This window comes from Triturus cristatus, chromosome 3_1, assembly GCF_964204655.1.
Source record: "Triturus cristatus chromosome 3_1, aTriCri1.1, whole genome shotgun sequence".
Lineage (NCBI taxonomy): Eukaryota > Metazoa > Chordata > Amphibia > Caudata > Salamandridae > Triturus > Triturus cristatus.
The window spans coordinates 457365650-457381871 of NC_140583.1; the positions used below are offsets into that span (position 1 = coordinate 457365650).

A 16222-nucleotide genomic window follows, 5' to 3' on the forward strand; every position below is an offset into this window, starting at 1 on the left:
TGGCTATGGCACAGCTTTATACATTATCGTATAAGAATTATTTGAGGAGGGGTTTTTGTGTGTGGCCCATTAGGTTATGTGTACTTTAAAACTAAATGTTATGCTGCCCTTCGATGCCAACTTATAGTGGTTTTCAAAGACTGACATGGCTTATGCAACAAATTAGCAGTGTTGTCTTTTTTATGAAGTGACCCTTTTCCAGTTTATCCTTTTGATCAATATAAGTAGTGTATGCACGGTTTCTGTAGTACCAGAATCACATAATTTCTGTTTGTAATTTAGTAACCTTGTAGTGAATTGGTGTAGCTGGTTTGCTTAATTTTCACTTATTTTCAGAATCTCATTTGACCATAAAAAAAATCTTTTTTAACACAGGTGATAAATATAATAAACACGGCACAAGAAAGCAGTCCGATGCCTGTTGCAGAAGCTCTGGATCGAGTACTGGAGATTCTAAGAACTGCTGAATTGTACTCTCCACAACTTGGCACGAAAGATGAAGATCCACACACAAATGATCTTGTTGGCGGTCTAATGTCAGTAAGTAAACATAAAGTTTCAATCTTGTGCTTCTACCTAGATGTGAATGCGTTTTAGAAACTATTTGCAATACCACCTGTGCCTTAAAACTGTATCCAGATACAAATGTTCTTATTAAAAAAAACTGTATCCAGAAATGCTTCCATGTGTTTTTCATACTTATTTGAAATTTTATATAGTGCTGTTATTACTATTGAGAGTGGCAATGCATGTTACAAATAACTCCACACAGGGGTTCAGAATTAACTAAACTATTGCTGAAGGAAACAAGTGTGGCAAAGTGTTTTTGTCCATAACCTGAGGAATCGGTGATCAGGAAAATACTTTTGTGAATCTCCCAAAAGAGTCAAAATTTTATATACAGTGGGAAAGTAATCATACCACAAGTATGGCTTTTCACTTGTCTGAGTTGAAGAATCTGCTATACTATACCTATATCGAATTAAGTTAAGTTTGTATTTGTTATCAGGGTTTAAAAAGAAGCTAATGCAATCAAACCAGATGCCACTTTACAACTGTCAACCTATTTTAATATAACATTTTTAAAAAAATGCATGTTGTACATACATTTTTGTTTTTATAAAATATAAAACTGGAAAAGCATTAGCAGTATATCTTATAGCTGTATATGCTTGCATCTTAAACCAGAGTTTATAAAAATGTTTCTGAAATTAGTCATTTATGATGAATAATTCCAACTTTAGATTCCTCACCCTGTGAATCCCCAGGCGCAAGGCTGGATCCTGAGATTTTTGTCAGCAATTTGCCTCTCAAGTTGGTAGGTGGCGTCTTGTGACTCTGTGTTGACTCTGTCCTACCCTGGAAATGTCCCTAGAGTCACATATAGCCTCCACCCCTATACGCTGATGTCATTTCCTTTCTTTCCTTGCCTACTAGTGCGAATCAGGGACTCGCTTCCTCGTTTTCTGTAATTTGAGAACTTATTTTGTCAAACCTTTTACATTGTGGAAAGGACATGCCTTCACCTAAAACTATAGCCTTCTAACTCTGTAAGGAGTGCCATTAGCAGATGTTGATGACAGACCCCTACCTTGTATGTCTCTGGTGTTTAGGTTAATCACACAACTCAACGTTTTGTCACAGCTATGCTAGGATGAAGCTCAACCCATCCAAGACAAGCTCTACAATACTGAACACCTTCAAAGTGAATAAGGGCTGATCTCGCTCAAAGACAAGGATACAAATGTGTACTCGCTCTCAAGGCCGTTTTCGAGAGAGGTCCTTTTCCTATTCCAAGTCATCAAATAAATCAAAATCCAAGAAAAAAAACATAAGAAGTCTAAACATGACTCTCCTTCTTCCTGCTGTTAAGAAAAGTCATGCGGATTATAGTGTGTCTCCCAATCTTGTGCTATACCCCGTAGCCGGTCTCTCAGCTCGTCCTGACCAACTCACATTTTCAGGTCCTTCTGCGACACCACATCAAGTCAAAGAATTCAAGTAGGCCATGTTGCAAATATTTGGCACCTACCCGACTTACCCTGGTAGGCCTACGGCTCCTGAGATCCAAGGAATACTCAATTCACATTACTGCAAGCGGATACATTCATTGTGAACCAGTTCCGGGGCCTGCCGAATTCCAGGGACGATGCCTGTCCCAGGATCCTTGCTGGTTCCCCATGCGTTCACGCTGACCTCACGAATGCTGGAGGAAGGACATGTGATGGTCATGGACACGGAGGGACATGTCCTTTTGGACTCGGAGAATCCACCATGACCTTGATCAAAGGTACACCCACTTTGACCGCAGACACAGTCCATGCAGTCCCATTGGGATTCGGCCAGCACATTGTTGCCATTTCCAACACATTTTCCAGAACCCTATGATGGAGATGACGATTCTCAACTTTATAAGGAAGAAAATCTATTTTTAGACCATCAAGATGCTGGTGGCCTAGATGCATCCCTTGACACTGGCCTGAATTCTCCACCTTGACCTCCCTCAGAGGAGTCAGCATCTTTTGCTATTTGTAGGGCTGTGGAAGTCCTCGACCTACAACTACCATTGATAGATGTAGAAATTAATGTTCTCACTTTTCACAGAAGTTCTGAAGCCTCAGCAGGCTTTTTCAGAGACGCTCCTCCCATTCAACAAGGCCCTAACAAATACCCTAACGAGTAACAAACCTCGATAATATTTGTATGTGAATAAGAAAATTACCAAATGGCACAGACCTGCTCTGGAAAACCCATCTTCCCTCCTCCAACCCCCTACTTCCAAAAGCCTTGTGATGAAAGCTTCCATGAGCAGTTTGAAATCCAACTCTTTCATTACTAACCCCCAGATAGGGACCCAAACTCATGGAGGCATTTAGGAAGAAACCCCTCAGATCGGTGAACTCCAGTTGCCTTTTAGGGCATTATTCTCATGTGTTATGGAACATGGTGAGCGTAATCTTACCCCTGATTAGTTTTGTACCAATTTGTTTCAGATCATACAAGATGGTCAAGACACTATAAAGTAAATTATTTGATCTACTGTATTGGTAGGTCAGTCAGTACCAGCGTGCTGTTTTGCTGCCATTTCTGGATAAGATCCACAGGCCTCTTCTCACTGATGGACATACTATTTAATAAAACATGTGTCTTTGGACCTGGAGAACTTCAAAGAAAGCAGAGCTACAGTGCGATTCTTCAACTTTATTTAGTGCTTTGCAGCTGTGCCCTTAACAGTGCCACCCTTTTTGGGGGCTCAAAAGGAGCATTCAGCAGAGGCAACACCAATGTCTGCCTCCACAACAACGGACCTCTCAATCTTTTTGAGTTAGAGGCCATTCATCTGGCCGAAAACATCCAGGTTCTCTGGGGCAATGCACTACCCAGTCTCTACCCCCCCCCACCCCACCACTCCCAAACCCTTTGCCGGCACATTGTCACTCGGTCGATAAAACACATGGCTTTGGACCTGGAAAACTTCAAAGGAAGCAGAACTACAGTGCGCTCCTTCAAGTATTTTTAGTGCTTTGCAGGTGTGCCCCCAACAGTGCCACCCTTTTTGGGGCCTCAAAAGGGGCATTCAGCAAAGGCAACACCAGTGTCTGCCTCCACAACAACGGACCTCCCAATCTTTTTGAGTTAGAGGCCATTTATCTGGCCGACAACATCCAGGTTCTCTGGGTTAATGCACTACCCAGTCTCGAACCCCCCACCTCACAACTCCCAAACCCCTCGCTGGCACATTGTCACTCAGTCGATGCAGGATAGGTTAATACCTTCGCAGGTGGCAAAGTATCACATTGGACAGATGGATGTACAAATTTCTAAGATAGTTCTGCACATTTCCAGTCTACAACGCCTCATATGCCACCTAGAGCACAGTGACATCCGGAGGAACACTTGTCTGTTCTACAAAGGGAAGTCCAGGCTCAATTGGACGAGGGAGCCATTGAGAAAATGCCGAGATAGAAACAGGGACTGTTATTTTCTAGTGCAGAAGAAGGATGAAGCGCTATTTTAGACTTTTGCTCTCTCAAATATAAAAGGGCAAGTTCAAATTGTTCACCCTGGTCCGTATCTGCCCTGGATGCAGGAGACTGGATGGTGGCATTGGATTTGCAAGATGCAGATTTCCACATCACATCCTTGCAGTCCATAGATATTGCCTGCGGTTCCAAGTAGGCTACAAGCATGTTCAGTTCTCCGTGCTTCCCTTTGGTCTCACCAGTGCCCCTCAGATGTTCATGAAAATGATAGTAGTGGTCGGAGGTTGGAAATACCAGTCTTTCCATGACTGGACAACTGGCTGTTCAAGGCAAACTCACCTCAGTCAGTTGTGGACCAACTCCAGATATGGCTAGCCTCCTCATATCTTTGGGGTTTTCTCTCAATGTGTCTGTCACAACTGACTCATTTTTAGAGGCTCTACTCCATTGACGCCCTTCTGAATAAATTGCAGTTCCGAGCCTTTCCTCCGTGTCCTTTGGCCAGGGTCTCAATAGGGTGCGTCTGAGACTTCGTGGTCTCCTGCATCCTGCTAGAGGATGATACCAGGTGGCACATGTGGGCTCTGCAGTGGAATTTGAAGTCTCAGTGGGCTCACCAGACCAAGGGAACCTATCGGATTCCATCCAGGTGTCTTTGGAGATTGTAATAGATCTGCGGTGGTGGTTGCTAGACAACAATTGGACCAGTGGCAGACTTCTCACCCCACCCAAAGCTGACCATTTTGATGGGAACATTGTTTCTGGGTTGGGTGGGCAACCCGGGAGAGGTGGAAATCAGAGGAATCTGTTCTCCAGCACAGACTGGGTTCCACCTCGATCTGCTCGAGTTGCAGGTAATTAGCCTTGCACTAAAAGCCTTCCTCCTGCCCATCAAGGGGGAACGGGTGCAGGTTTTCATGGGCAAACACTCCCTCCTGTGGTACTGCAACAAGCAGGTTAGAGTGAAAGATTTCAGAAGAATAGGGCCCAAATCATCTTGGTGGCCCCAGACTGGATGAGGAGAGTCTGCTACCCAGAACTTCTGGCCATAAGTGTCTGTCCTCTGATCTGGCTGCCAAATCAGGCGGATCTTCTGTCGCAGCCAGAGGGCTGAGTACTGCACCTAACCCTGTGCAAACTACATCTTCATACGTAGAGATTGGGCACAGCAGTTGAATGCTTTTGATCTCCCTTCCAAGTTCAAAGATGTCATTTTGGCACCTAGGCATCCATCTACCAAAAAGAATCTTTGCTGGATGCGTTACTTGGTGTACTTCTCGGCATATCCAACCTTTGCAGGTCCGTTTATCAGTTGTGGTGGTGTGCGTTCTTCACAGCAAGGACTTATTTTGTTGTCCCTTTCAGCCCATCCATGGTTATCAGCAATCGTAATTCAATTCAAATTCTTTATTCGATTTAAGAAAAAAAAAATCATAAAAGATACAAATTCCAATGTTTAGCACGTCAGTCACAGGTATGACAAGCGTGTGGTACAATAAAAATGTGCAAGGCCCGCACATGGTGTAGCAAGGTTATTATCTAGCATCTGTTTTGGATTTTGTTAAGATCTGTCTGAAAATAAAAGTATCAACATTAGCTGTAAAGTACAATCAATGTGTAAGACAGTGTAAATTTGATTAAAATAAAACAACAGCATAAAATGTATAAAGTGCAAATAGTTTGATCATTTCCTCCTCTTTCTTTTAATCATTCCTTCTCGGCACAAATGGTCATGCACCTGTTCTATTTGGGATGGTAAAGTGTCATATAGATGATATAAGTGATGCAGAGCTAATGCGTCAGCCATGTGCTTAATCTATTTAAAGGCAGTAAGGTGCATGATCAATCATATGGTTGATAAAGTGCTAGTGCATCTACCACATTGTCAATATCAAACACAAGATGTACATTAACGTAAAACATGGATTTTGTATCAAGTGTACGATACTGGAATCAATGGTTAAAATAATCATTAGTGATTTAAAATTGCAGTCCATTTCTCTTATGTATTAAATTTATGGTAGATAAATATCTGCTAAGGCTAAAAACGATTTTCTGCGATGTGTTTTTAAGATGCGTAATTCCCCTAAGTGTAGTCCAAGTCTCATGTTAATGCAGATAGGCTTTATCCATTTTTCAGAGTAATTGTATATGCTGGGCAAAAAAATAATATATGCGGATCATTTTCTATGGCATTTAATGTGCATAAGGTACAAATGTCCTCCGTGTTATTAGAATTGTTACATGTCCACTTAGATGTGTTGAATCTGGTCTGTAATACATCAAAACTAAAGTTAAATATAAAGACTTTGCTAATTGGGTTTGTATTTTATCCATATAACTCTCAAACAAATAAATCGGTTTTAAACTGCGTGGTTAACCTTCCCACATTTGAGTTATGATGTATACTGTCCTGAATGTACTTCCAATATGAATTTTTCAGAATTCTTTTTCAGTGAAATGTCAGTGATTGGGAAGGCTCCCAGTAACTATTTAAACTTAAATTATCAAACCAACAATGCATGTGTCGAAACCATGGGAGTGTTACGTTATGATCAAGAGACATTATCTCAATTAGCCCAGCTTTGCAAGTTTTAGCTCTTGTGTGGCCTAAAGCTTGACCCAAAGTAATAGAGGTCTTAATATGGCCTAGGTCTCAATTTGCCTGAGTTTTATATCTTGGAAAATGGGGATCATAGGCTTACATGCCGGGAGCTGTAATAGCATCCTTATAAATTTATTCTCTTTTACAGCCTCTTCTTAGCCTCTTTTGGTAATTAATCCGCAGAATTCTGCACCATAAAGAGTTGCTGTTTGCACCCTACACTTATAAACTTCTAGGGCGGTGATATGCTTTTGTTGTACTTTTTAGATTTGTTTTGCGATCGCCATAGAATTCTGAACCAAAGTTGACATACACTTGAACAAATGTGGCTTTCATGACAGTTTAGTGTCAATGGTAATACCCAGATAGTTGAAGCTTGGCACGTATTCCAATTTTTGCTTTCCGACTATAATGTTTTTTTAAATGAATTATGCTGATATCGTTATTCAAATCACCTGTTGCCATGCGTTTTTTGAAGAGGTCAACCAACATGTCTTCACCCAAACTCTTTGTGATGCTACGGTGGGACATCAGTTTAATATTAATGTTCTTGATAGGCACTCCAATTGAGCAAATGCATAGCTGAACTCTGTCTCTTCTAACCCTGAAGACAGTTTTACTCATAGTGATAAAGTCAGCGTGTCGTGTGAGTTAGTTGTAAGACCTGTCTGTCCAGCAACCATTTACAACTTTCTTCCCAGGCAAACTGGTGCTCGGAACCAGCGCCCACTAAAATTTGTGATTCGATTTCATGTCGGACTGTCTGTCAACCTTTCAGTGTAATTTGCTCCTCCCCATCCACCCGAAGAGGAAGAGAGGCTACCTTGATTGGATCCCAAATTAAGAGCCTTAAGTTTCTATGTTGATCATAACAGAGACAACCAGGTGGACGTTCAACTTTTAGTTGGGTTCACAGGAGGAAAGAGGGTAATGCAGTGTTATTGTTGGGCTGTTCCCTGTGAACCTTATAATTCAAGTCTGTAATACCTGCAGCTTTTGTTGCTTATGTTTTTGAGACGCTCACCTCTAAAACACTTGGGAGAACAATCATGCATGTGTATTTAAAGTCAGTAGCAGTTAATAGAATTCCAATTTCGTGTCGTGTCCTGATTCTGAACAGACATAGATTTTGCTAATGTATAATTATAAAAAGAGCAACCCCTAAAATAAAAAGGGGACAGGGATTATACAACTACACAGAAAAAATTAAGATTAATTGTCATAGTCAATTGTTTGGTTTCGGTATAGTGACATTGTTTTAGGTCATTATGGTTGTTCTAATGGACTTTTGAATTTCATGTTATAGAGATTTCAAGTTTTGTTAGAAAACAAGGCAAGTTTTGTTTTTGTATTTACCAGTGCACACTGCACCCATCTGTTACTGAGAAAAGAGATGAATCAGATCATGGTTAGGTGTAATACTCCCACTGTTTCCTCAGTTTTTGTGATGTGGTCAAAGGTGTAGAGAGCCACTGGTAGTTTAGGAATTGCCAACACCTCTACTAAACCTTTTTCAATGATGTCCAGCATTGTAAATTGTTCATCATGTAAAGCGATTCATTGGCACATTTTGGCGTAAAGGCTTACTGCCAGTTGTTGAAACATTAATTCTTTCAAGAAATACTTGCAGTTAGAATATGACTCCTTTTTTGCAATATCCCCGAAATTAGAAGGGTTCTCAAGATGGGGTACTGGTTTTCACATTTAGAAGGACCTAGTCACACCTTGTTGAACATAGAGGTCAAACATGCCTGTTTTGATCAGTCTTCAATACCCGTTGCACCCAGTCTGAATTTTCGATGAATCCCACGGTGATCTTGGACTATGAAGCCAAACTTTACATATCAGAACACTGGCAGAAAACAAGAAAGTCTGCCCCAGGTCGAAGTCTTTGGCGCAGACCTGCTCCCGCGGCCTTTCTTTTAATAGACCCCCTTCCCATTCAAAGTCTTTAGGTTAGTTCAAGAAAAAAGTAAGAAGCCAAAGCGGGATTCCTCCCCGTACTGCCACTTTTGTCCTGAGAAGTCATGCAGAATTTATGATGTCTCTGTCCTGGTCCGCTACCGAGGAACTGATCCCCCAACTTCAAACATTCGCAATACTTTATTAGGTAAAAACATACCATCAAAGAATACCAAAAAACAGCACAGTACACATTTTTAAAAGTTTAACTGGAATAAATAAGTTTTTTAAAGAGGAAACATAATTAAAAGCAATTATATGTTTCAAAGTGCATTCAGTCAGTTAAAAAAAAGTCATGTTTTTTAGATCGACCAACAAAATCTCAGTTCTCTTATTCATGACTAACAACATTTGTTAACAGTAACAGTTATCTAGATAAGACTCATTCAGTGATTTTGTTTCATATACTTTTCTCGCTTAAACCAAACATTAAGGAGGAAGCGGCTGACTGAGAATACAATAGGTTCCGAAGTATCTACTCTCAGCAAGAGATTAGCCTGCCAGGAATGATTTATTCTCAAGTTCAAGCAAATTGATGGGAGTCACTTATGACGTAGGTCCCTACAGCCGGGGCATTCAACTAAAACATGATCTAGTGACTCCGAATTTAGTTCACAAACTGGGCATATTCTAGATTAGAAACCCGATTGTTACTCCAGCTGCTACAACACTCTCTCAAAGGCAAGCAACCATATCTAAATATAAGAGAAAGGCTTTTGGCAAGCGACGGAGTTACAAAATCCAAAAACTGTTCAAAAGAAGGGGACGGTTTAAACTCTAGGAACCTCTCAGTCAAGTGGCCCAATTTGTCATTCTCAGTTTGTAACTCATAGACGTACAGCTAATAAGTGGCCTTTGAAGCCTTGCCATCCGCCTTCCGAATTTGATCGAGAGATTCCCAGAATTTTAGTAGCTTCAGCTTCTTGCACCACCTGTATATGAATCCTAACCAGGGAACCTTTAGGGTATGATACTGACTTATTTAGACATTTAAACAACTCCCATAATCATGTAATTCCAATGTTGACCACATACGTACCCAAAATAATAATGATCTCAGCTGTGCCCAATCAGAAACACCTTCATGCCTAGATTGTAACGAAGCAGCATGACAGGTGTGCTAATTGGCACAGCTGCCAGAGCCCTGATAAAATGTTCTGTTACTGCCAGTTTCTGTGTATCAGTATATCCCCAAATTTCTGCACCCTAAAGTGCAGCACTCAAGGTCTTTGCACGATAGGCCTCTAAGGTTGGGGAAATTGATTGTGTAGCTTTATGGCTTTATGGAATCCTAGAATTGCTTTACATCTATGTGAAAGAACTGCGCAATCTGCACTGGTTACCGGTGAAGGCAAGGTTTACTTTTAGGGCTCTGGTAACTGCTTATGCTGCGCTCTGAGTATGGCCCCGCCTATCCCAGGAAGCGCTTTCAGTTCTATATGCCCAGCAGACACCTGCGTTCCTCTAACATGCTTATGGCTATCATTCCCAGATTCCGTCTGAAAAGAAAGGCTGGCAGCTCCCTGGCTTACTTGGCAGCCATGACTTGGAACTCTCTACCCTTTGTCCTGCGCAGCTTACAGAACCCTATCCGGTTTAGGAATAAACTGAATACTCTCCTCTTCAACTGAGCAGGGTTCTGTCTCTACTGCTTTCTTTCCCTATTGCTGCTGACTCTTGGGCTCGCGCAGGGACACTCTTTTGACTAGCTGTGTGTGCTATAAACTCTGATAACATAACATGCATCAGTATCTCCAGCAATTTTGGCCCTTTTGTGACTCAGTGTCAGCACCACAACAACACCAAGTCTTTTCCAGTGCAGTCGGTTATCTAGCTGACAATATCCAGGCCAACAAAGGCAGTGTAGTTCCCATTTCCTTGACTCTACCCTACCCCCATCCTCCCCCCTCCCTGCCAGCTTCAGCTTCGAAGCTGTTTTAGTTTACCGTAGACGGCACATGGCCACCCTGTAGTAGATAGGATAAGATATTACCTCCAGGGGTAGAAGAGCACCACATCAAACGAGTGTGTGCTCCAAATCATTCAACGGGGCTACTCCCTACCGTTAGTGTCAGAACTGCCACACATCCAACCTTCCTCAGCACAGCTTTCGGTCACCATTTGTCTGTACTGTAAACGAAAATACAGGCTGTTTTGGATGGAGCCATGGAGAGGGTTTTAGCATCGCAAATAGGGTCTGGTTGTTACTCCTGATATTTTGTGGTGCAGAAGAAAGACTGAGGCCTTCATTCTGTTTTAGGTTCTTGCTCTCAATTGTTTACTGAAAGGGCAAATTTTAGATGCTTGTGTTGATCCAAGTTCTGTCTGCTTTGAATCCAGGAGAGTGGATGGTACCACTGGACGCCTATTTATTTTCACATTCCCGTCCTACAGACTTTACCTGGGGTTCAATGTGGGTCAGGAGCATTTTCAGTTTTCCATTCTCCTTGCCCCTTGAATGTTCAAGAAAGTAATGGGCGATAGTTCTAGCACATCTGGGGATACCAGTTTTCCACTACCTCGATGGCAGGCTCACCAAAATAAGTCCTAAACTGCCTCTAGACAACGGCCGACCTCCTAACATCTTTGGGGTTCTATGATCAACATGCCAATATCACTCCTGACTTCTTCACTACGGCTCCTATTCATCTGAGCCATACGGGATATGGTTCAGTTTCAAGCCTTCATTTTGGTTCAGCGAGTCTAAGATTTTCAAGTTATGATTTAGATATCTTAGTTGACAAGGTCACACCATTCTCCTGGACAGAGCACAACCTCCTCAAGTTCATCATGACAGTCCCAGTCCAACGTATATGCACCACCTCAAGACCAGCCCACCAAAAATGGAACAGCATCCCTGAGAAGGACTGGAGCACCGCTGTCATTAACCACGACCCAAACACAGCAACAGCCTCCCTAACGCTATCAAGAATTTCAATGATTGGATCACATCCTGTGCTGACTCCCAAGCCCCCCGCAAACACCAATACAAGATCTAGACCCTAGGCCCGTTGGTACATGGAGGAGCTCAAACTAATGAAACACCAATGCAAACAAATGGAGCACATAGGAAGAATGAGCCAGGACAAGGCAGACAGGAGCATGTTCAAATTCTCCTTGAGACATTACCACCAAATAATCCGGACTATCAATTGCATGCTCTAGCGCAAACATTGATGCCAGCACCAACAGAAGCAAATAAATATTGACCATTTTGAAGAATTTTATCTCACTAGAGATCTCTTACAATTCAATCACCCCCTCGTAGGACCTCTGCAACAATCTCTCTCAATCCTTCAGCAACAAAATCACCGCCATTTACAGCAACTTAAACCTGCATCCAGACGCGACATTTCCAAACTCCTCCTGATCTTATCCAAAGAACCATTGCTAACCTCATGGCCTGTCATCACCCCAGAAGAAACCTCCACCACCATGAAGTCCATCCAGACTCCTGCTTCCACCACGCCTACTTCAGAGGAGTGTAGCTCATCAAATCAATACTCATACACATTCTAAATGCCTTCACCTCTTCCACAACCTTCCCAGATCTTTAGAAACATGCTGATGTCCTCCCACTGCTTTGGAAACCTCTGTTGAACTTTCCATGCTTGCCTACTACAGATCGATCTCCCTTGTATCATTCCCGACCCGTGAGTACCTCAACAACCCCCAACTCCTCAATTCCACAGTACTTAGACTTCCTTCATAGCCACCTTTGGATGACATCCATATGACTCTGAACAGAGGTGATATGGCGGCCCTCATCCTCCCCGCCCTCTCCAGAGCATTTGACACAGTCTCCCAACCCATCAACTTCCGAAGCCTATAGGACATCAGAATCCAAGGATAAGCAGTCCGATGGATTTGCTCTTTACTGATTGGAAGGACCCAGTCAGTTAACTTGGCACCATATACCTTGGATGTCCACAACCTCAACTGTGAAGTTCTATGAAGATCCTCCTTGAGCCCAACACTATTCAACACATACATGATCCTACTAGCCAGCAGCATCTGCTCTCATGACATCAACATCCTCTCCTACGCTGACAACACACAACTTATTCTCTCCCTTGCGGACAAGACGCTCAGTACCCGAATCAAGTTCAATTCCTGCATGACTGAAATTGCCCATGGGAAGAGCAATTCACTGTGGAACTCCACCTGGTGGCCAACTGAGCTAGGACCAACACCCACCCTCACCATCAACACCAGGAATCTTGAGATTGTCATTAACAGTAAACTCAACATGAACTGCTAAGTCAATGCTGTCACTACCTTATCCTTCTACATGCTGAAGATGCTGCAGAAGATTTTCAGATGGCTCCCAATCAGCAATGGGAAAATTTTCACTCGCTCCCTTGTCACAAGCAAGCTGTACAACGGAAACACCATCTAAGCGAGGATCACCAAAAAACTCACCAGAAGGCAGCAGACCATTCAGAACTCGGCGGACATAATCACTCTCAACTACCCCTGCCGCAGTCCCATCACACCACACCTGAAGAAAATAACAGACTGGATCCATAAAATCTTGGGCAGTACCTCTTTACACCAGTAAGTTGCACAGATCGGCTCCACATCATCAGTGACTGATGTTATGTGTGTGGTGCTTTATAGGCACCACCCCAGCATGCTGACATCAGTTCTTTTCTTTTCATGTCATCAATGCAGATCTGGAAGGCCAACCTCAGTCATTTTCTAAGTGCCTTTTTTGACTTCCTGTTGAACACTTTTGTGCTTTAGCTCCAAGTGTGCATAAGCAATGTCCCCCCAAAAAACTGTGGGTTTTAAATCATGTGGAGCCTGTCCTAACAGCGGTCTATGACAAACTTACACTTTATTTCCATGTGGTGACTGAAGCCAGGTCACAACTCCAAGACTTCTGTGCATAGAGTGCCAAGGCGGGCCGGTAGGATGCCTTGACGCTCCTGTTTGTTCTGCACTGCACATCTTCTTCAGGTCCCAGTCGTGTGGAAAGTCCCTGGCTCGCTCTTGGGGCCGCTGCCGTTGGTCGTAAAGGTCTAAATCTTCATTGGGTGCATCCAACAAGAAGGCGAAGGCCAAGAAGTCGAAACACTCTTTGACTTCACACCGATCCAAGTCATCACACAAGGAGCGAGAACAATGTCCAAAGTCTAGGCCCTACTCCCACACTTCCCACTCAAAGCCTGAATCTGGGTCTGCTCCATGACTCCCTGAATTTTCCAGAGCAACGTTTGCCCAACTGAAGACATTTTATGAGGTTATGCACCACATATTTGTGAAGAGACGACCCCTCTTGAGCGCCTTTTGGCCCAATGGATTCGGAAGGTGTCCAACTGGATTTCTAACAGCGGGCTTGCTCTTGGCACCAGTTAGACCCTCTGGATCCGGACCGACTCTGGTTGTGAATCCATGACCTTCACTAAAGTCAGTTTCAGTGACGCAATTCCTAATCGGCGTCACCGAACCTATCATCATTCCTAACTCTAATACAAATCCAGACTGAAGTCATCCAATGTCGACTCTGGTACCGACGTGACCAAAACTCTCCAGGTCAGAGACCGCATATCCCCTTTTATAACAGGCCTTGTTGAGAATCTGCGGTCTGAGGCTCCTTATGGTTATCCTGGCTCTCTTGAGGAGCCCCTGGACGAGATTAGCTGGTTTAAGGAACTAGACAATGCCAGTGATCTGGACACCTCACCATACACTGGCCTGTTCTCTCCTCATAGAGTGCTATGGAGGAAGGGGCTTCATTTGCCATGATGTTGTGGAGGGTGGCTGTCAAGACTAATATCTTGACAGAGGTGCTTCAACACGGGGTAGTCCCCATGGAACCTTTTTTCCCCTGTAATGAAGCCATCACTGATATCTTGCTTGGGGCCTCGGCCTCCACCTCCTGGGGACCCAACATTCCTCACCCAGCACCCAACCCCAGAGAGCTTGGCTGTCCAGGCCTCCACGTCCAAAGTTAACCCTGCTGCGTTCCCTATCACACCACCGGATAGGGATGGATACCTTTGGCAAGAGGGTTTTCTCCTCCACCACCCTTGCACTGCGGTCAGTGAACACGGCATGCCTCTTGGACCGGTATACCCACACAGCATAGGACTCGGGTGAGCAAGTGCTGCCATGGAGAAAAAGAGGGGAAAGCATTGAAGAAACGAACCATCTCCATGGATGGATTGCACTCTACATAAAGATCTGCAAAGCATTGGCCAAAAAGAAACCACCTGAATGCTTGCGGGCTCGTTCCCCCAGAACCAAAGCTGTTACTACAGCGCTAGCGCGTGGACTTCCCATCCTGGACAACTGTTAGTACGTGAAGTGGGAATCCTTGCATATGTTCATTGAACTCTACAGCCTTGACAATCAGATCTGTTGTGACCAATTGTTCCACTAGGACTTTATGGTCTAAACTAGTTCGCAGACCCACCTCCGGGGAGGTATTTCTTTAGTATCTATTCCAGGGTAAGGAATCGACAGCTAGAAGTCTCTTTCAGATGGACAAGTTACTTACCTTTGGTAACACCTAGTCTAGTAGAGACTGTTTAGTCAAAGATTCCTTACCGAACCTCCAAGCCTCCCGTTTCAGAGAACAGTCTTCCTTACTAAAAGGTCCCCGTAGGCCCTTAGTTTCAGCACACTGGTTAATCAGCCTTCTCACGTGGCACTGTGCTTCTGCCGTGGAAAGAGTCACTTGAAGAACTGATGTCAGCGAGATGGGGAAGTGCCCATATAGGCACTGTGCACGTCACATCTGGCACAGGTGATGATGATTTGTGCCATCTACCCGAAAGCAGAGATACTGCCCAAGATATTACAGATCCAGTCTGACACCTGGGAGATATTCTGAGGTAAGGAGTCTCCAGATAGATAATCTCTCTACCAGATAAGGCATTACTGAAGGTAAGTAACTTGTTCAGCACTGGCCCATGATACCTCAAAATTCGCATCTGCTTTCACAACCTTCCAGACACCTGTGCGCGTCCGAACTCCTACTTGCCCACATCCCACACATATGGAAAACCTAATCAGGTAGTCAAGCCTTTTCCTACATTGCTTCCAAAGCGTGGGACGACCTGCCACTACACATGTTAAACTCCTCCTCACTTCTTAAAATCTGCAAGAATCTGAAGCCCTAGCTTTACGTGTAGTCCCACTGCTCCCTAAGTTTGGGCAGACCTACTCCTCAGCATCAGGATGGCCTTCCTGGTAATAGTGCGTAAATCTGCATAACATTACTAATAACACTATCCCAATGTGTTACTGAAACAAGAAAGGCAGAGCCTCTAGAACTGGATGAGTCGGCAGAGCACCTCCCTAGTCGTAATTTTCCTTTATTTGTATTTTTTTAAACACATTTTTATTAGTTTATTTTATCTTAATAAACTGTTACTTTACATGAAGCATGTGGAGTGATACTTATTTGGACAAAAGTACATAAGGTACTGCTATTCATTACAGAGGTAGACGGATGACTTCGCTGCAAACAATATATACTCATTATCAGTGCTCTACACATCCTACAGTAGTTATCACATCTCTGATTTTAAGCCTCCCATCTTCCAATCCATATCTAATTCCACAGCCCTTCACGCTTCAGTTTGCTACAAAACTAGGAAACAAACCCCCGACAAAATCCTCCGCCCCCCTCCCTGCAGTCCATTTGTTTATGTTTATATCC

The 16222-nt window shown here is 43.4% G+C and overlaps 1 protein-coding gene across 6 annotated transcripts in view; it reads left to right on the plus strand.

The window, feature by feature from the left end:
- The window catches only part of PDE8A (phosphodiesterase 8A), a 2267087-nt gene that overhangs the window by 1864647 nt on the left and 386218 nt on the right, over positions 1–16222 (plus strand). For all 6 annotated transcript variants that reach the window (XM_085644266.1, XM_085644269.1, XM_085644268.1 and 3 more), the window contains one exon: positions 376–540. In XM_085644266.1, coding sequence (XP_085500392.1) covers positions 376–540 — 165 coding nt within the window. The remainder of the gene's footprint in view (positions 1–375; positions 541–16222) is intronic.